Source organism: Camellia sinensis, chromosome 3, assembly GCF_055761805.1.
Source record: "Camellia sinensis isolate YWXY chromosome 3, ASM5576180v1, whole genome shotgun sequence".
NCBI lineage: Eukaryota > Viridiplantae > Streptophyta > Magnoliopsida > Ericales > Theaceae > Camellia > Camellia sinensis.
In genome coordinates this window covers 47,102,564-47,124,417 of record NC_138963.1, presented here as the reverse complement: position 1 = coordinate 47,124,417, position 21,854 = coordinate 47,102,564, and the positions used below count along the sequence as shown (strand labels likewise).

General features: G+C 37.6%; 1 protein-coding gene and 1 long non-coding RNA gene across 2 annotated transcripts; both read right to left on the bottom strand.

The window, feature by feature from the left end:
• Positions 1-5,522: 5,522 nt before the first annotated feature.
• LOC145820984 (uncharacterized) lies at positions 5,523-12,810 on the bottom strand. The gene is made up of 6 exons (XR_014363028.1): positions 12,713-12,810; positions 9,499-9,663; positions 9,374-9,422; positions 9,211-9,300; positions 6,232-6,490; positions 5,523-5,796 (listed from the first exon to the last, which is right to left on the bottom strand). It is a non-coding gene; the product is annotated as an uncharacterized LOC145820984 (long non-coding RNA).
• Positions 12,811-21,256: 8,446 nt separating this feature from the next.
• Positions 21,257-21,841, bottom strand: LOC145821485 (uncharacterized). The gene has a single exon (XM_082918007.1). The coding sequence runs from the start codon at positions 21,839-21,841 to the stop codon at positions 21,257-21,259; it is 585 nt and encodes a 194-aa protein (XP_082774133.1).
• Positions 21,842-21,854: the final 13 nt, after the last annotated feature.

Below are 21,854 nucleotides of genomic sequence, written 5' to 3'. Positions count from 1 at the left end.
GATAATGTAATACCCCTGTTCCGTAATGTGTTAATTGGTCCTTAATATGAGTATGATTATGTGTTTAATATGATTTTGTGTGCCATTTGTGTGCCATTATGTGGTCTTGGATTTCTATCTGTTCACCGTAGGAATATCTGTTTGAATAATCTGCTTTGGAAATTAAATTGAGGGCCTTATCGGCCACAGAACCCGAAATTGATTACGCCATTGTGATTAGCGTAATTTTTAGAGCCTGAGGTGAAATTTAATTGAAAATTTATTCGGGTCAGATTAAACTGATTAAATTGATGAATTGAGTGCCCAATTATTTTATATTAAAATAATATATTAATGGGGCTTGTTGTATGTTAGCACTACACTCTCCTTTAACTCTATTAAACTCAAAATTTGAGTTATACAATTAAGATTGAGACAGAGACGACTGTTAGAGAGAGAGAGGAAAGAATTGTGCATTTGTGGTTCAAGACTTGGACCTTTTGGAGATTAAGCTCAAGTATTGCTAAATTGGGGAGATTAAAGCTCCTTGGTGAGTGATTCATGCATTTATAGTCATCACCTTGTGAATTCAAGTTTAATAGATGGTCAAGAGCATGAATTAGTTTGAATGTAAGGGAATTGAGTTTCTTGTGTTCAATTGAAGGTTAATGAAGGCATGCATGTATATAATTGTTGTGGAAATGCATAATCTAGCATGTATTGAGTGAACATGGAAATAAAGGTGTTAAATCTTACATGCAAGTATGCTTTTGTTGTATTCCATGAGAATGAACACCATTTGCATTGTTTGGGATGGAAATGAAATCAAGATTAGCATGCATGTTTGAATAATTAAGATATGAGCTTTGAAAGTATGATTTTGTTTGTATTAGAATGAGTGGATGGGGGATTGGGGCATACATGTGAATTAATTGTGAATTGGGCTCCATTGTAATGTGCTTTGATGTTTATGGCATGTTAGCATAACTATATTTGAGATTTGAGCCATAACATGCATGTTTTGCCTGTTGAAATTCGAATTGGAGCTCAAGAACTCAATCTGGAAAACCCAGATTTTTTATGTCCGCTCAAGCAGGGGAAGAGCCGCTCGAGCGGGAAAATCGTGCTCCCAGCACTTTTTGCAGAGTTGGATGTCTGTTCGAGCGGTATATATCACGCTCGAGCGGGGAGTTTTTGTAGACAGGCCTTCCGCTCGAGCGCTCTATCCCACGCGCTAGCGTATTTTTCATGCAACCAGTACTTTTGCAAGCCCTATGGGTCCGGTCGAGCGGGGAAGTTGACGCTCGAGCGGGGACCCTGTTCCCTGAAATTTTGTATGCTCGTTCTGTGTTTCGTTTTCCGTTCTCTTTCACTTGTAAGCACTCTTAGGCATATGTTAAGCATTGTAAATGAGTTAATGAGATAAGAATAATGCCTAAAGAGGAATATATGAATCAAAGAACGGATTGAACTGTTAGTGACCCCCTTTGTGTTCATGAAATGTGTAGGGTCAAGCTCCAGGGGAAATCCACAAGCCGATCACTGTGAGTAATATCTTAACAAAAGATGTTTGAATATGTTGTTGTCCTATTGCTTACCTCTATGTAAGTTTGTAAGTTCATTAATTTGAATGGTGGACAATGTTTGATATGAAAATTTGTAATGGGCCAGAGGCCGTTTTGACAAGAAATAATGAATGGATCAGAGGCCGTTTTGATAAGCATGAATAAATGGGCCAGAGGCCGTTTTCGATATGAATGATTGGGCCAAAGGCCAGTTTGACACGAAAGTGTGAATGGGCCAAAGGCCGTTTTGACATAAACGAATGGACCGAAGGTCGTTTTGACACGAACGAACGGACCGAAGGTCGTTTTGAGATAAATGAATGGACCGAAGGTCGTTTTGAGATAAATGAATGGACCGAAGGTCATCTTGACTTAAACGAATGGACCGAAGGTCGTTTTGACACGAACGAACGGATCGAAGGTCGTTTTGAGATAAATGAATGGACCAAAAGTCGTTTTGATATAAATGAATGGACCGAAGGTCGTTTTGACATAAACGAAAGGACCGAAGGTCATTTTGACACGAATGAATGGGCCAGAGGCCGTTTTGACATGAATGGATGGGCCAGAGGCCGTTCTGACATAAATGAAAGTATAAATGGGCCGAAGGGCAGCCTGATATGAACCACGGTCACTCGACTTAAATTGTGTATATATATATGTTAAATAGAAGTATGAATTGGCCCCAAGGCCGTTTGGAGTATGTTGTTCTACATATCGTTTGTATGACTTCTTTGTTTGATATTATTCACTAGGCTATCACTCACGCTCATTCATGTGTTTGTAGGTGAGCCAAGAGAGGTCCAAACCCAGCCTCAATGAAGTTTGTATGGAACAACCAAGGTTTTGAAGAGTCAGCCCTTGTGTCTCATGCATGAGACCCGTTTTCGCCCTTTTGTTATGTATTTACATTTTGTCAGGTTGGCGAAGTTTTGAATACGTCTGTATATAGTTTTCATGGGTTGACTTAGTTTGGATGATCCTGTCTGTATAGAATCTTATGTCATTACACTTTATGTTGTGAGTTATTAACATATGTACATATGGAATGTTATGGTGTGCATATAAGCACAGCTCTATGGACAAAGTTTTAAATTTGCTTCTGTTTGGCCCCTTTTACTCTGATGAGTCTTGTCTTATTTGGTTTGAGGCCGTAGGTAATCTCGTGATTACTGGCCGGTTATGGCCTTAACCCATAGGGGCGGGTTCGGGTCGTGACGGAGTGGTATCAGAGCACGAGTTAATAACTCACACACTTGTCCAAATGAGCAATAAGCGTCTAGAAAAGATCTAGGATGCATTCATGTGATAAATGTGAACTTAGAAGCATCAAGAATATGCTTAATTGTTTCGATATGAACAATTATGTGTTATAAATTCGTGAATTGCTTGCATTGTAAACCATTGGAATATGTATGCTCTCTAGTATATGCATACTTGTGAATCTTTTGTATAAAGTATAATGCAAGTTTAATCAAATGGTGAACTTTAATTATTTTCTGATGATATGAAATGACAAGTTCCCTGAAATGCTATGTTTTGCATAAGTGAATGACTGTTTAAATTTTCTTCAAATGTAATTATGGTATCCTGAGCAGAAGCCCTCGCCCGGGGGAAACAATACTGTGGCTTATGAATGAGATATGTTACCCGGTACTGAAGGTTCCATTATGGAACTTGTTATGCTTGACCAACATGATATGTTACGCTTAAGGAAATACCACACATGATTTGAATATGAGATATGAATTGTTACACTACTGTGTACAATAAAATTTGTTTTGTTATAGTGCACATACATGAACATATGAACCATGAAAAGTTGCTTATGTGCATTCGATTCTGCCAATGGGTGCCTATGTGAAACATGGACATGATTTGAGTATATAATTACTTAGTAAATGTTCAGCATGCGATATTTGATAAGTATGCAATTATCTGTTACGTATGTGATTTATTGCGTACAATATGTGAAATGAGAATATAACAATGTGCCTATGTGCGAATGTACCCATGTGTATCTGTGTTTATTTTTGTATTGGACATCCCAGTAATTGGCAAGGCTTAATAAGAATTTGTGTAGAACGTGGATAAAGTGAGGGCATACGAGTTGGCAGACTCTTTCACAGCCCGACTTAATAGTCCGGAAAGAATAGTATAAGGGATGGCAGAGATTTTGAGACAACAATGTCAATTGTCGCTACAGCAAGAACCTTTGCCACCAAAAGTGTAAGAAACACCGAGGAGTTGTTATCGGATTTTTGGGGTTTGTTATAGGTATGGTAAAATGGACCGTATGGTAAGGAACTGTCCCCGAACTGAACAAATGTGAATAAATCTTCTGTCTGAGTTGGATTCGTACCAATGGTAGGAATTGCTGATCAAGATAGAGTAATTGCACTCGTCCCAGGAAGTACTCAGAATGCTGTAACCGTTATCCTAGGTATCTGCACTGTTATAAACGAATGCTTATGTATTGATTGATTCTGAATTAGTACATGTGTACATCTTTGCTTGGGATATTAATTGATTCAGATTGGCATGTTCTTTCGTATCTGTTGCATGTGTATTTAGATCGGTTAAACCCACAAGATCGAGACCGTATCCTTTAAATGTATATACTCCATTTGAGATATTTGTGAAATACGTATTGGGATATCGATTAACTCTGCACATGCGCATGTATATCTAAACTTATGCTCAGGGCGATTTGTTATACTACTGTCCTCCATGACTAAACCACCAGAATTATGACTTTGTGATTGTGTGACGGAGTTGAGCACCCTAAATGACAAACTCTATAATTGTGAGACCATGCATTTTGATGGGTAGAAAATTGACTGGATTATGTGACTATACTGGGCTCGACTCATAAACCTACATTTTGTGACTAATTTAGAACTTTTGTGTAACAGACCCTATCTTATGTACAACCGAGGAACTCTGTTTAATGTGTTACTGTGCACCATGTTCTTGCATATAAGACTTATTTGAGAACTGCTATACTAATTATGATACGTACCCCCCGATACGAATAACTGCATGCATATGCGACTACCCCCGAGTTTATGTAGACAATACCGTATTGTACCTGATTTGAAACACTTTGATATGAACTATTGTGGTGAATGATTCCGATACACTACAAGAAATTGCATTTTTCACAACGCAACAAAATATGTTGCTAAAAGGGAAAATTCGTTGGCAAAGAGTTTTACCGACACACAAAGCTACGTTGGCAACCCGTAGGCAAAAGTGAGTTGGCAAAAGTTTTTGCCGACGAAATTATCATTGCGTTGGTGAAAGTAATGCCTTTAGCGACGAACATAGTCGTCGATAAAAGCCTTCATCCATCGTTGGCAATTTACCTTGCGTCGGTAAAAGTCATTCAAATATGATGATTGTGTGGCACTTTTCGCGACACAAATTTGTATGGGCAAAAAATATACTTTTAGCAACAAAATATGCGTCGGCAAAAATAAACTTTTGGCGACACATTTACGTCGGTAAATGTTGCCATTTACCGATGATTTGTTTGTCGCTAAAGCTTTACTTTTGGCAACGACAAATTGGCATTGGCAAAAAATACACTTCTACCAACACAATGAGTGGGCAAAAGTAAACTTTTAACGACACATTTACGTTGGTAAATGTTGCCATTTTCCAACAATTTGGTTGTCGATAAAGCTTTACTTTTGGCAACGGAAAATTGACATTGGCAAAAAATACACTTTTAGCAACACAATATGAGTGGGCAAAAATAAACTTTTGACTACACATTTACCGACAAGTTGTTTGTCAAGAAAGCTTTACTTTTTGACAACGACAAATTTGTAGCGGCAAAAAAAATTGAAAATCATTTATATTTTTTTATAAGATGTACATATTTACAAGAGGCATCCCTCAGGCCCTATTATTACAAACTAATAATATTGATATTAAATCACCTAAAGTTGATGTGTAGGCCAAAAAACACTGTTGAAAAATATGCTTTTGGAAGCAGTGTATAAAATCTGAACAGGTAAACTCACTAAAATACTCAAATTCATCCAAATTATGAACCCATAGTAAAAACAACAAATAAAAAAATGAAAACATGAAACTAACAACCCAAATTTGCAGCAGACCATCATCTAGTAGCAGCCCGCTTTACAATAACATTGCAGCAGCAGCAGCAGAGCAAAATTCTGCAGCAGCACACCGGCAGCAGTAGCAGTGGACCAACAAGCAACAACCATCAGCCAACAGTGCTCTGAAAAATGAGAGAAGAAAAACAGTTAATCATTGGGGGGGGGGAATTTGGGGAAATCCGCTAATAATAGCGGGGCAGGGTGGGTTTCCATTGGGTTCGGATTTAATTGCCATCCATAATTCTACCCAAAAGATTCCACAATGAATCTCCTTCATCAACAAAATCAACAGAAAATAACTATCTACTATCTAGACAATTCAACAACCAAAAAGTAGCATGATTTAAAGATGACTGATTAAGTTGCCATTTCTTTGTAGACATCATGTGCATGACTGGGGATTATTTGATATCAAACCAATAACTCATCTTGTGCAAGTCACTATCTCGAGTACAAATGCAATGTATGTTTTTGGTAATTTCTCTAAGAACGTAATGAAGATGAACTCTTATGATTAGATGGATTAAAAAAATGGATGCATTATTGTTAGAACTTACATTGTTCCTGCCACACAGGTACTGACATGAGTCATGTTGGCTGGGATAAGTTTTGGTAGACCAAAATCTGAAATTTTGGGTGTCAAGTCTTTGTCAAGGAGAATATTGGTAGCTTTGATATCTCGATGAACAATATGTGGTCGCACTTCCTCATGAAGAATGGCAAGTCCCCGTGCAATCCCAACGCAAATTCTAGTTCATGTTCGCCAACTAAACTGGATGCTACTGGAAGATTTAGGTCAACAACCAGCAGATTGGGCTGCAAAGATTGTGAAGATTCAAACAAAAAACACTTCATGAGGAAATGCATCTGTCATGTAAGCCTACATAATTGAATCCTCTACTGCTAATGTCTTTGAGCAAATAACAAGAGAATCTCTGAAGGAAAGAATGTTATAATTAGACAGTTATGGAATTCTCTCACATTTAAAGGCAAAAGCATCATTGCATTGGTATTTTCATGTCCATTTTCTCAATTGAATTCTATTAGCAACACAGAGTACATACAATTTGCTGTCTAATGGTGAATTATGTGAGGAGGTGCTTGCCACTCTGAATTGTTTTCTCTATGGGTATCATTCAATCAAAAAAGTTTCTTAAACAATCAGACTGTTTTAGGTTATTGATTAATGAGCTTGTTCAAACCAATATGGAGACTGGACAAGGCCTCAGCTTGAAAAAATAGAAAATAAAAATAATCAGCCCCCTTGAATATTATTTATAATAGCATGCGTAATTTAGGAAGAAATAAGAGTTTTTTCTAATTCCCCCCCCCGGCGGTTTGGGAGAAGCTTTGTCTAAAATCAGTGCCAATACAAACAAAATCAAGCAAGATCCCTTTGGAATTATTAGGTTCATGCTTTGTTGTAAAGATCTGTTTATGACTGAACCAGCAGGTAAAAAACTAATATAAGCGATCGATCAAAAAATAGAAGAGATTGAGAATTTACTACTAAAGGGAAATAGTTATTTCAAGTGGACCTTGATTGGTATTTAGCCTTGACTAATCACCCCAGAAATAAAGCAAAAATAAAAAATTTAAAAAATCATATTCAAAGTTAATGTAGCAGAAAAGTGTTGATCATTCATGGGTATAATTGGGAGGACCTCAAACAAGAATCAAACAAAGTCCCATGAAATGGTTAATTATACTGCTTTCAAATCATTGCCAGTGATTTGCCCATTATTTGTTAGCATCCACTACATTTCTCCAAATAGCAAAGAGGACCACTTGAAGAGAATCATCCACATGGGATTTGTGAGGTGTGTCGGGCAAATTGAATCCTCTACTGCTACTGCTAATGTCTTTGAGCAGATTCAGAGGATATCTGCAAGGTTGAGACAGTATGGAAAGATTGAAGGGAAGAATGTGTTTTATTGGTTTCAGAACCATAAAGCTTGAGAGAGGCAGAAGAAGAGGTTCACCACTGATATCCCCATGCAGAGAAGTGGTGTTGGTGGAAATGGAGGAGGAGGAGGTTGGAGATCTGAAGATCCTGTTTATAACAAGTACCCTAACATCAGCCCTGGTAAAGCATCAACAGTCAGCAACCTCTCTCTCTCTCTCTCTCTCTCTCTCTCTCTCTTCATTGTTCATTTCTCCACAATGCTTTTGTAGATGTACTTATGATATGTATATATTTATTGCTTTACATTTGTTACTCCGTTCAAATTATGCTAAAGACTAAGCTGGTTTTTTTATTTTTAATGTGGATCAATTAATAGTTTTATGAAGAACTTAAGTCTAGGTCAAGCAGTTGAGATCCTTGGGTTTTATTTATTTATTTTTTTCAAACATTCAAGTGGTTATACTCCTTAATTTCTAAGAAATAAATTGGGGGAGATTCTAAGTTTGAATTTATGATGAAGCATCGAATGTTATTAGTAGTAATTTAACTTACAACTAACTAATTAACTAACCAACTAATTTTGACACCCGGGAAAAAAAATATACGTACTTTCATACCATTTAATTTTTAATTTTTTTTTTAATATTAGTTTGGTGGTGTGTGTTTTTGCAGCAGTTCCATCGCCATCTTCATCTTCATCACCTGGAATGCTTGCTGTAGGGCAGATGGGTAGCTATGGTGGGTATGGATCTGTGACTATGGAGAAAAGTTTTTGGGTAAGTTACGCTATACTATACTACTCTCTAATACTGACTGAATACAGGTTGCTGTCATTATGTAGTTGGGCAGCCAGTGAACACAAAATCATGGTCCAGTTATTGTCTTCCTCTCTCAACCTAGATTCAGAATTGTCTATACATTCCAATCATCTAAAAACTAGCCTTAATTCAAAACCATCCAAAAAGAACTATCCTTAAGTTATAATTGTCCAAAAAGTTATAAACTACCCAAAAACTATATCATATATAAGTTTCTAAACAAGTGTTGTTAAAAAAAATCCTATAGTCAAATAAGTGTTGTTGTTCTGCAGTATACGGAGAAGCCACCATAAAATAAATTAGGATTTGACAGCTGAAACTTTTATAACTAGCATATTCATCTTTATAATTGAACAGAATCATTAACAGATCAGATTAACTAAATCCATGTCTGATCTGTTAACAATCAGACCTATTAGATTCTGATAGTAATTGAATAATTACATTTCAACCACAAATTATTGGATTAGACTCAGCTTAGAATACAATCCATTGATGGGCCTAGTCTCAGGTTTATATTCCTTTTCATTTTAAGACAAATTTTCCAAGGACATCTTGTATTTCTGATTTGCCTCACCGCCACCAACAATGATGCTAATTATAGTTGTATCAGTGACCAATTACGTTGCTTAAAAAGATAAAATCCACATCAGGGACGTTCTTAGTTAGCTCGCAGAAAAATAATCCCAAGTCTACCACTACAAACTCAAGTGTTATGCACAACGTTCATTCAAAATCTTATAGTATGGACTTAGGGCCATATTTTAATTAAATGAGAGGAAAAGCAGAGGGTAATCAAAATATGAAAATACCTTGTGTATGCTGATATTATTTCATCTTTAGTGAAACTATCTTCTTGTGTGCCAATCTCATGCAAATACAGAATCAGGATTGCTGCAAGACTGCAGCAAAAAAATTTCAATCCTCACCTATAACCAATAGTCTAATTTCCAATCAATAATTCAGAAATCATACCACATTTCTCAGCCAGGCATGACAATACTTTGTGGTTCCAAAGCATGCCCTGCAAAATGAAATCCCAACACCTACATAACAGAATACAGAATAGAATATAAATCTTGAATGTAGCCATTTCCCACCTAAATGATCTACCATCCAAGGTAAACCCATGCACTGATTGAATACATCGAACTGCTTCCTCCTCCTTTGAGTAAGTAATATATCTGGGATAGAAATCACGTTTAAGAACAAAACAGTTGTAGTGAAGTCATGGTCTGTCCCTGGCCTCTGTCATCCAAGGCACTCTGCGAAACCGTTTCATTAGAGTAATTCCTAAAAAAATCCATGTTTCCTCTCACATGGGACACACTTCAATTAGACTTTACTATCACTTCTATTTACAAGGAAAGTGCTTCAAATGGAAAGCAGTAAACGATCACTCAATGCAAGAGACTGTTAATTCCTTCATTATCACCTAAAATTCCGTCCAATGTCTGAGCAACAAACAAAATTTAAATTGGATCAGTTAGTGAAAACTCATTAACCACTGTTACAATTCTAAATAAGCAGAAACTACATCTAAATAGGCTTAGGCAATCAAATATGCAAATTGATATTAAATTCTAAGCATTTCATGAACCAAACACTGTATGACATCAAGTGAGATTTGAAATTCAACTGAAACACATAAAATCTTCACAATACTGATAAATTCAAATAAAATCTAACCCGAAAGGAGTGTTGAAAACAATTCAAATGAGGCAAAGATCTAAACAGGACATTTCTAGCAAAAAACAAAACAAGGTTCAAACACTTTGCTCCCAAAAGTCGAATTTCAAGACAAAACAATCAAAAGATTCAACGAAATCCGATCCACATAATTGAAAAACTTTAAAATGCCAAAAATAAAACCAATTCTACGGTGAAAACAATGGATCGCTCACTAAACTAGCAAAATCTATTGAAAACGATACGAAAACTTTTACCAAAAAAAGCTGAAAGTGGAGTCTAACACTATGGCATCAACATAAGACTCTATATAACTTGCTTTAGTCCATTGAAAAATAAATCCATCAAATGATTAACATTTTCACCTCATCAAATTATGTAATGACAAATGCCAAATAAGAAATAAAGAAATAACTCATAACCAGCATCCAAAAATAGCTAGAGGCATGCACACCAAAAAAAAAAAAAACTGCCACAAAATTGGAATAACAGTAGCATATCAACATACAAATGGGATGTTATATATCTTGGAACAGCTTTATGATTTAACTAGGTTTTTATGCGGCCAATCTTTGATTTAAGGAACTCTAGAAGAGTATTATGATGAACACTGAGTGGTCATCCAAGGAAAATTCACCATTCATATCCCTTTCTACCTAATGGGATAAAAATTGAGATCTGATTAGGTTCAAGGCTACATCTGTTCAAATTAGTCTTTAAGCAAACACAATTTTGGGGGTTTTGTCACTGATATTAAAGTTTGGCGGCAAAGAAAATTTATTCACCTTTTCTTTGAGGTGCAACAGAACTTCACCTCTGTTGTGTCCAAACTCGGCCCTTGCAAACTTCCAGGATGCTTGAGCTAGACCATATCCCAATACTCACTCACTCTCTCTCTCTCTCTCTCTCTCTCTCTCTCTCTCTCTCTCTCTCAGTAAAGAAAGGAAAATTGAAGATAAGAACATCAATAATAAAATTCAAGTGGATGACCTCCATATTATTTTTAGAATAAACTACAAATATACCTTATGAAATTTGTTTAAAATACATATTGTCTCTTGTAAATTTAGAGATTATAAATATCCCTTGTCAAATTTAATAGAATTAATAAATAAATAACTCAACTAATCTTCTATACAATAAAATCTGAGTTTTTGACAATTATGTATGCATGCATATCAACATTTGCACGTAATGATCCTATCATATGGCATTATAACATGAACTTTGCTGACTCAAAGCCTAATAAAACAGTAGACTCTGTTAACAAACATTTAGTATTTCCATCACATAAATATGAGATTGTTGACTAACTACTTACTCTCTTTTAAAGAAAAATAATGACAGTGATAGCATTAATAGTAATGATAAAAACACCAATAACAAAATCATCATAATAATAAAAATGACAGAAACAATAATAACAATTACAAAAAAAAAAAAACATAGCATGCTCACTTCCATCCAGAAGATCATGAACAAAACTGATACTGACTTTGGTATCAATACTTAATGCAATATTTGAAACCAAAACCCACTCAGTAGTTGGACAACCCTGACCATAACCAGTAAAGCTTCATTGAAAACCCCAAAGCTATTTTTCCTTTTTTCTTTTTTTTTTTTGGCAAATTAAATAGAATTGTTCAACTGCCAGTTGAAACACTTTGTTTGACCACTTAAAAGGATTGTGTGAATTGAATTGTGTTCAAGCTTTATATATTATTAGTTAACAGGTTTTGAAGTGTTTGCAAATAAAAAAAAATAAAAGACATGCTTTGAAATTTGAAATCTAGAATCATTTGACTGCTTGTTGAATTGGCAACCCTTTTGATTTGTTAACTAGATCAATTTCCATTCTTTCAAGAAAGGCAAGTTCTGCTTATCAGCTTGAACACTTAAAGACCCACATGTGGCAACTGTTTTTCTTTCCAATCACCTTTAAAGGCTCAAATTCATCCAATTCAAATTTTGTTCGTCTTCATAGTTTCCTAAATTAACCGCAAAATCACTCTCATTGAACCTTTTTTTTTTCTATGCTCTGGTTGCTCGAAGCAGAGACCGATATTACATTCATTTCATTTTTACTCATTTGCATTTTAGGATTATAAAATATAAGAGGGAAAGCCCACCTAGAAGAAATAAAAATAAAAAATGAAGAAGAAGAATAAGATGAAGATGAAGATGAATGCATTGTGTGGGCAGGGGCGGTTATAGCAGATTTAGATGAGGATATGAAAGTGATTTTATCATTATCTGAATGTTTACATGACACGCCATCCATAAGAATATAGATGAAGAATTAGCAAGTAGAACCTCGAGGGTTTGACCTTCTTGAAAGTATGATCGACAATAGTGGAAGTATGATATGGACTCTGATGGATAACCCTTCAAACAATTGATGAACTAGAGTCTCAATGTAGACACCCAAACAAACCCAACACTCAAATAGATCCAACAATCCATAACATTAATCCATCGATCAAAATTCTACAAACCCATAATCAAAATTGCAGTTAAAAAAACCAAATAATTGAACAAATATGGAGTGAATTTGTGTGTGTGTGAGAGAGAGAGAGAGAGAGAAAGGGAGAGAGAGAGAGAGAGAATGGTGGAATTTGAACATACCTCAAGAATCGAACTAATATTTTTTCAGATCGAAGAGAAGAGAATGAAACCCTTCCCCTTCGAACCGTCGATCATCGCCGCCGCTCAAGCAGTCTCACAACCGAAGAGAAAGCACAGTTTCTAGGTTGAAATCTCGCCGCTGCGAAGTCCCCTTTTCGAACCCTCCCTTTTTCTGTTTTGCAACTTATACAATTTTCAACGAACCCAAAGAGTTTGTATTTGATTGAAAAATAAAATAAAATAAAATCTTGTAGTGTTAGCTAATAAACAAAAAAAATCGTGAGAAGGCTGTGCAAGAATGAAAGACAAGGGTTTACCCATCCTGAAAAAAAGGAGGGGAATTTTGAGGGGAAACTTTCCACTGCCTCAATTTTTTGAGGCAAAAAAAAAAAATTGAAATAAAATAAATATATATATATATATATATATATATATATATATTTGTAAAAATTATAACCAATTTGAAAATTATAAAAATCAAAAATATATTTTTAAAATTTTAAAAATTATTTATGGCCTCCTAAAAGATAAAATTGTACAAAAATAATAAGTATTTTTTTAATTTTTTTACCAAATTTTTTTTTAGTTTTTTAGAAGAAAAAAATTCTGAAACAAGTTTCTGAAAGTAAAACCAAACATATTGAAATTGATAATCTAACCACATTCTTTGGAAAAGTTTAAATTATCTCAAATTAGCCACCTCAACTTAAGAGTGTGTTTGGGCTTGATGGGTTCATTTTGTGATCTAATTTGATAATCACTTTAATTTTACAATTCAATAACTAGAATATTTAAAACTTTTAAAAAGTTATAATAAAAACACAAATCACTAAATCACCTTATTTCACTAGCAAAACTTTTACCAACGATTAGTGTTGTTGTCGCCAAATGTTTTACTCTTTGCCCACGCTAACTTGTCCTCGCCAAAAGTAAGCACACTAATAGCGATGCATATTGTGTTGCTAAAACATAAGCCTCGTAGCTAAATTTTTTGAAATTTTGGCGCCTACCAATTATTTTGCCGCCTAGTGAATGTTATGTTTTTTTAGCAACGGTAATAAATTGCGTCGGTAAAGGTCTACTTTTACCAACGAAATTCATCACTGCGCCGCCAAAAATATAGTTTTGGCTATGAAAAATTGACGTCGTCGCCAAAAGTAGTCGCTAAAAGTGCAATTTCTTGTAGTGATATGACCTTGAGAACTGATAAACTTAGGGTAGTTGAGAAACCTTCACCCATGTACCTAAGCAGACGAAGTATGCCTTATAGAACTGAATGTGCCCTATTTGGGAAAATTTTTATCTAATTCGATCTGATAGAACCTTTGCTTATATTGTCTTGATGGAACCCTCATTTGATATAATCTGATAGAACCTTTGTTTGATTTAATTTGGCAAGACCTGTGTCGGGATTGGTTTGATAAGACCCTATATCTAATTTAATTTTGTAAAAAGGGATTGAGGATTGCCTGTAAATAAATAGCCAGAATATTCTTGGCAGAAAAACTGATAGACCCAAAACTTGAATCTGTTTAGAGTACTTGACCTATTTGAAAGACCTTTTGTGGGCTATGACAAATTGATCTAACCATGAACACCATTGAGAACCAACCCCCAACTATCGAGGACATATGCGTTGAAAATGAGCCGAATTGTACAAATCCCGTGATTGGGTGTCTTAAGGAACGATGCTTGTGTATTGTCCCATCCTTGTTGGTTGATGCTATGGGGACCGATGATGGCAGATTGATTTGATTATAAGTAGTACTGAACATTTGTCTTTGACTGATCAGAATATATTTTGTAAGGGAGAGCAGTTGCTTCAATGTTATCAGATTTTAGGAAATCAGGTTAAAGTAAATGGTATTATGCTTGTTTTGATGACATTCTTGGAGCGTCCCTTCGTGCTAGGGGACGTTAAGCCTATGTAGCACCTTTGTTGAGATATCTCTTTTGCCACCGACGGTCTTGTACGGGTGGGTCTGTCTAATCAATCTCGGGCCGGCCACCGACGGTCGTGAACGGGTGTGCTTTGGTCCCGAGGTGATTATTTGTTTGCTTTGTCCCAAATGTCATCTCTTGAGATCATGTAGATGTTATTAACATCCAAAGAAGCTTTGAAAAACCCTGATTATCCGAAAGTGTGTGGATTCAGTACGCCTTGTGTAAATAACTGCTCAGTGCCATTATATTCTGCAATTGGGGCTCTGAGGATGTGTAAATTGTGTTTAACGTGTGTTTGACTATTTTTAATACTACCTTTGACGCCGTGGGGATTAATATGTGAATTGCCTTATGCTTTCGACAACTATCAGATAATATGGAGAGACTTGATGTAACGGGGAATTGAATGAATTGAGAACACGTGTATTGTCTTAAAAGTTGACTGCTTCGATGTTCTTGTGCTTTACAATTGGTGCTATGGGGATATATGAGTTACGTATGTCGTGTGGTGGATTGTTTTGTTGTTATCCTTTGTTGGTTCGGGAATCTATATCTGGATCCACTTTGTGTTCCTGAAAACTTTTGATTGACCTTGGATGACTATGATGAGTCACTAAACTAAGTACTGAATTGGGTTGTAAATTGCGGGATTATTGAAGAATGAATTGAACTTCTGTGACAAGGAAATGAATCGAACTTCTGGGGTAAAGTTAGTTAGCATTAGAAATAAATATGTTGGAGACCTATTGTGAAGAAGAAATTGTTGAATTAGTGTCTAAATGTTTTCGGTGCCAACAAGGCAAAGTTGAATAACAGATATTGGCAGAACTACTGCAATCTCTACCTCTATTTCGGAATGGAAATAGAAATATGTGACTACAAATTTCGTTGTGGGGCTGCCTTGGACGCCCAAGTATAAGTCCTGTTTGGGTTATTGTGTACAGAATTAATAAGTTTGCTCATTTCCTCCCTGTGAAATTTTTGTATGATGCTTATAGACTGACAACTGTTTACGTCAATAAGATTGCTCGTTTGCATGGGATCCCAGTGTATACTGTTTAGACAGGAATCATAAAATGTGTCTGAATTTTGACATGCCTTTAAGAGGCAATGGGAACTGAATTGTGATTCGGCGTTGCTTTCCATTCGAAAATCGAAATGTAACTAGAAAGAACTTTTGGGAGAAATGCTCCAAATACGTGCAACAGATTTTTCAGGGAGTTTGGGAGATCTATCCATTGTTAGCAGACTTTGCTTACAGCCATAGCCTACACTCTAGTTTTGGTGTGACACCATACAAGTCTTGTATGGAGGAAAAGTTGAGTCTTTGACTGATTGAGAACAGAGTGTTGCTTGATTTTGAAACTAAGCAGATAACTTTCAAAAGGATTGGAACCATTGAATAAGAAGGTATTCCGAAGTGTTTTTGGCTTAAGGTAAATTAAGTTTGGAGGACCAAACTTCCTAAAGAGGGGAAGACTGTAATACCCCTGTTTCGTAATGTGTTAATTGGTCCTTAATATGAGTATGATTATGTGTTTAATATGATTTTGTGTGCCATTATGTTGTCTTGGATTTCTATCTGTTCACCGTAGGAATATCTGTTTGAATAATCTGCTTTGGAAATTAAATTGAGGGCCTTATCGGCCACAGAACCCGAAATTGATTACTCCATTGTGATTAGCGTAATTTTTAGAGCCTACGGTGAAATTTAATTGAAAATTTATTTGGGTCAGATTAAACTGCTTAAATTGATGAATTGAGTGCCCAATTATTTTATATTAAAATAATATGTTAATGGGGCTTGTTGTATGTTAGCACTACACTCTCCTTTAACTCTATTGAACTCAAAATCTGAGTTATACAATTGAGATTGAGATAGAGATGGCTGTTAGAGAGAGAGAGAGAGAGGAAAGAATTGTGCATTTGTGGTTTAAGACTTGGACCTTTTGGAGATTAAGCTCAAGTATTGCTAAATTGGGGAGATTAAAGCTCCTTGGTGAGTGATTCATGCATTTATAGTCATCACCTTGTGAATTCAAGTTTAATAGATGGTCAAGAGCATGAATTAGTTTGAATGTAAGGGAATTGAGTTTCTTGTGTTCAATTGAAGGTCAATGAAGGCATGCATGTATATAATTGTTGTGGAAATGCATAATCTAGCATGTATTGAGTGAACATGGAAATAAAGGTGTTAAATCTTACATGGAAGTATGCTTTTGTTGTATTCCATGAGAATGAACACCATTTGCATTGTTTGGGATGGAAATGAAATCAAGATTAGCATGCATGTTTGAATAATTAAGATATGAGCTTTGAAAGTATGATTTTGTTTGTATTAGAATGAGTGGATGGGGGATTGGGGCATACATGTGAATTAATTGTGAATTGGGCTCCATTGTAATGTGTTTTGGTGTTTATGGCATGTTAGCATAACTATATTTGAGATTTGAGCCATAACATGCATGTTTTGTCGGTTGAAATTCGAATTGGAGCTCAAGAACTCAATCTGGAAAACCCAGATTTTTGATGTCCGCTCAAGCAGGAGAAGAGCCGCTCGAGCGGGAAAATCGTGCTCCCAGCACTTTTTGCAGAGTTGGATGTCTGTTCGAGCGGTATATATCACGCTCGAGCAGGGAGTTTTTATAGACAGGCCTTCCGCTCGAGCGCTCTATCCCACGCGCTAGCGTATTTTTCATGCAACCAGTACTTTTGCAGGCCCTAAGGGTCCGGTCGAGCGGGGAAGTTGACGCTCGAGCGGGGACCCTGTTCGCTGAAATTTTGTATGCTCGTTCTGTGTTTCGTTTTCCGTTCTCTTTCACTTGTAAGCACTCTTAGGCATATGTTAAGCATTGTAAATGAGTTAATGAGATAAGAATAATGCCTTAAGAGGAATATGCGAATCAAAGAACGGATTGAACTGTTAGTGACCCCGTTTGTGTTCATGAAATGTGTAGGGTCAAGCTCCAGGGGAAATCCACAAGCCGATCACTGTGAGTAATATCTTAACAAAAGATGTTTGAATATTTTGTTGTCCTATTGCTTACGTCTATGTAAGTCTATAAGTTCATTAATTTGAATGGTGGACAATGTCTGATATGAAAATTTACAATGGGCCAGAGGCCGTTTTGACAAGAAATAATGAATGGGTCAGAGGCCGTTTTGACAAGCATGAATGAATGGCCCAGAGGCCGTTTCGATATGAATGATTGGGCCAAAGGCCAGTTTGACACGAAAGTGTGAATGGGCCAAACGCCGTTTTGACATAAACGAATGGACCGAAGGTCGTTTTGACACAAACGAACGGACCGAAGGTCGTTTTGAGATAAATGAATGGACCGAAGGTCGTTTTGACATAAACGAATGGACCGAAGGTCGTTTTGACACAAACGAACGGACCGAAGGTCGTTTTGAGATAAATGAATGGACCGAAGGTCGTTTTGAGATAAATGAATGGACCGAAGGTTGTCTTGACTTAAACGAATGGACCGAAGGTCGTTTTGACATGAACGAACGGACCGAAGGTCATTTTGAGATAAATAAATGGGCCGAAGGTTGTTTTGAGATAAATGAATGGACCGAAGGTCGTTTTGACATAAACGAAAGGACCGAAGGTCGTTTTGACACGAATGAATGGGCCAGAGGCCGTTCTGACATAAATGAAAGTATAAATGGGCCGAAGGCCAGCCTGATATGAACCACGGTCACTTGACTTAAATTGTGTATATATATATGTTAAATAGAAGTATGAATTGGGCCCAAGGTCGTTTGGAGTTTGTTGTTCTACATATCGTTTGTATGACTTCTTTGTTTGATATTATTCACTAGGCTATCACTCACACTCATTCATGTGTTTGTAGGTGAGCCAAGAGAGGTCCAAACCCAACCTCAGTGAAGTTTGTGTGGAACAACCAAGGTTTTGAAGAGTCAGCCCTTGTGTCTCACGCACGAGACTCGTCTTCACCCTTTTGTTATGTATTTACATTTTGTCAGGTTGGCGAAGTTTTGAATATGTCTGTATATAGTTTTCATGGGTTGACTTAGTTTGGATGATCCTGTCTGTATAGAATCTTATGTCATTACACTTTCTGTTGTGAGTTACTAACATATGTACACATGGAATGTTATGGTGTGCATATAAGCACAGCTCTATGGACAAAGTTTTAAGGACAACGTTTTAAATTTGCTTCCGTTTGGCCCCTTTTACTCTGATGAGTCTTATCTTATTTGGTTTGAGGCCGTAGGTAATCTCGTGATTACTGGCCGGTTATGGCCTTAACCCATAGGGGCGGGTTCGGGTCGTGACAGATAAGCAGGACGTAAGCTAACTTTTCCAAGGGTAGATACCATGTCTCGGCATATAGCAAAGTCTTGCTAACACAGTATACTGGCCTCTGTTCCTTGTTAACTTCTCGAATTAATATTGCGCTTACGGCGTGATCTGAGACTACTTGATATAGGTACAGCTCATCTCCTAGTTCTGAAGTGGACAGGAGAGGTGGTGTGCTGAGGTATCTTTTGAGACTTTGCAGTGCTTCAGTACACTCAGAACTCCATTCAAACGCTGCCCTTTTCCTCAATAGCTGGAAGAAGGGCTTTATCCGATTTGAAGATTTGCTGATGAACCGATTCAGGGTGGCCGCCATTCCGGCCAGTTTCTGTAGCTCTTTAGCCTTTGTTGGTACTTCAAGATCTTGTATTGCTTTGATTTGATCCGGATTCGCCTCGATTCCTCTATGAGTGACCATGTCTCCCAAGAACTTCCATGTTCCTACCCCGAAAGTGCATTTCGAGGCATTGAGGCGAAGCTGATGGTTTTTCAGGATACCAAAAACTTCTCCCAAGTCTGCAAGGTGGTTTGTAGCGAGCTTGTTTTTTACTACGATATCATCTATATAAGCTTCCATGGTTTTCCCAAGTTGGCCCTTGAACGTTCGAGTGATCATTCGCTGGTAGGTTGCCCCGGCGTTCTTGAGGCCGAACGGCATTACTTTGTAGCAGTAAGTTCTCCTTGGAGTGATAAATGCTGTCTTTTCTTGATCCGAACTGAATAGTGGTATCTTGTGATAGCCGTTATAAGCGTCCAGAAAGCTCATGCGCTCGTGCCCGGCTGTTGAGTCTACCAGTAGATCAATGCGAAGTAGCGGAAAGCTATCTTTTGGGTAGGCTTTGTTTAAGCAAGTGAAGGCAACGCAATCTCTCCATTTTTCGTTCTTCTTTTTGACTACAACTGTGTTGGACAGCCATTGTGGGTATTGAACTTTTCTGATCGCTCCTGATGCCAGGAGTTTTTTGACTTCAGCAATTACTGCTTCAGTGTGCTCAACTGAGGATCTCTGACTTTTCTGTACAACGAGCCGAGCGGAAGGGTTGATGTTGAGCTTATGGAAAGCAAATTCTGGGTTCAATCCTGGAGTATCATATGCTGACCATGTGAATACCTCTATATTTTCCCTCAGCAGTTCCAGCAGTTGAAGTTTCTCATCAGTGCCTAGCGAGGTACTGATAAGGAAGTACTTTTCTGGATCATCCTCTTTTAGCAGGACTTTCTCCAAATCCTCTACTATCTTTTCCTCTGGGGCTCCCCCTACATCTTCCAAGACTGGTTGTTTGGCCACTTCTACTGTCTATACCTGGTTACAGAGTTGCTTTGGCTTTAGTGCCGCCATGAAACAATGTTTGGACGCAACTTGATCCCCTAAGATCTGCTCTACTTCGTGTTCCGTTGAGAAATGGATGAGCTGGTGGTATGTTGAAGGGACCACCTCAATTTGATGAATCCATGGACGGCCAGGTATGGCGTTGTAAGGGGATGATGTATTAATAACTAGAAACTCTATCTTTGTTCCTTCCACAATTGGCAACACTATTCTGCTAAGCGGCCATTCTGGCTGTGAATTGAAGCCAACTAACGGAGCTGTTGCTGGGGTGAGGTGCTGCTCGGAGAGACCAAGCTTTCTGAACAAGTCATAATACAATATGTCTGCTGCACTGCCTTGATCTACCAGGACTCGTTTTACGTCAAACCGTTTCCCAATTCCCACAGTTATAATCAGTGCATCAGTATGTGGGTGTTGTATGCCTTCTAAATCCTTTCTAGTAAATGAAACAGTGCACAAGGGGGATTTGGGTACCGTGCGTACCTTTTTCGATGCAGGCTCTACTGACATGACCTGCTAAATTTGCATAGCCTTAGCAATCTCTTCTTTTAGTGTCTCCTCAGGTTCCTGAGTCACTGTTCCATGGATCACATTTATTATCAACCAAGGTAGGTACTCAATATTCGGTTCTCGTGGTGGGTTCCTCGATTCGATCACTTCCTTATCCTGATCAATGTAATCCCAGAGGTGTCCAGCTGCTACTAGGTCCTCCAAGTGTTGCTTCAGTGCCCTGCAATTCTGAGTCATATGCCCCCCTGCCGTGATGGTAGGTACATCTGAGCTTCTGATTGCGCCGAGCCGGATCTCCCAACATTTTCGGCGGCCAAAAAAAGAAGGGCTCTCTCTTGATCTTTTCCAGGATTCGATAGATCGGTTCTTTGAATACAGTCACAATGGCTTTGTAAGATTTGGACTTATCCACCTCATTCACCGTGAGCCCTCAGTGTTCTCCTCGATCTGTTCTCTTCTTGTGCCGAGCTGTTTTTTCTGCTGATGCTACCTTGATGGGGATCTGATCATCTTCGAGGCGAGCGTACTGCTCAATCCTGGCACGCAAATCTTTCAATGCTGTGACCGGGCACTTGGTAAGTGATTGTCTCGACTTACTTTCCGGGCGCAAACCATGTTTGAAAGACATAACGACCATCTTTTCACTGCACACGTTTTCCTCCAGGTCATTGTACTCTTCATAGTACCTCCTAGCATAACTGCGCAGCGTTTCTTCCTGCTCCTTTCGGAGACCGAACAGTGTATCCGGCTCTTTCAGGATCTTAGTGTTGGAGATGAACCTGGCTAGGAACTCTTCGGAGAGCTGCTTCCAGCCATGAATTGATCCAGTGGGGAGTTGATCGAACCATCGAAGTCCAATTTCTCCCAAGTTGGATTGGAAGACTTTGTACATCAGTGCCTCATCTCGGCTCCATAGAGACATCATCTGTCTGTAATGGCTAATATGCGTCAGTGGGTCCGACTTCCTATCGTACGAAGTGAACTTTGGTGGGGTGAATTTCTTTGGAGGTCTCATGGCCTCAATTTCT

What these genes read in the sequence shown, in the direction of transcription:
- LOC145821485 (XM_082918007.1), bottom strand. Translation starts at nt 21,841, where the DNA reads ATGAGACCTCCAAAGAAATTCACCCCACCAAAGTTCACTTCGTACGAT.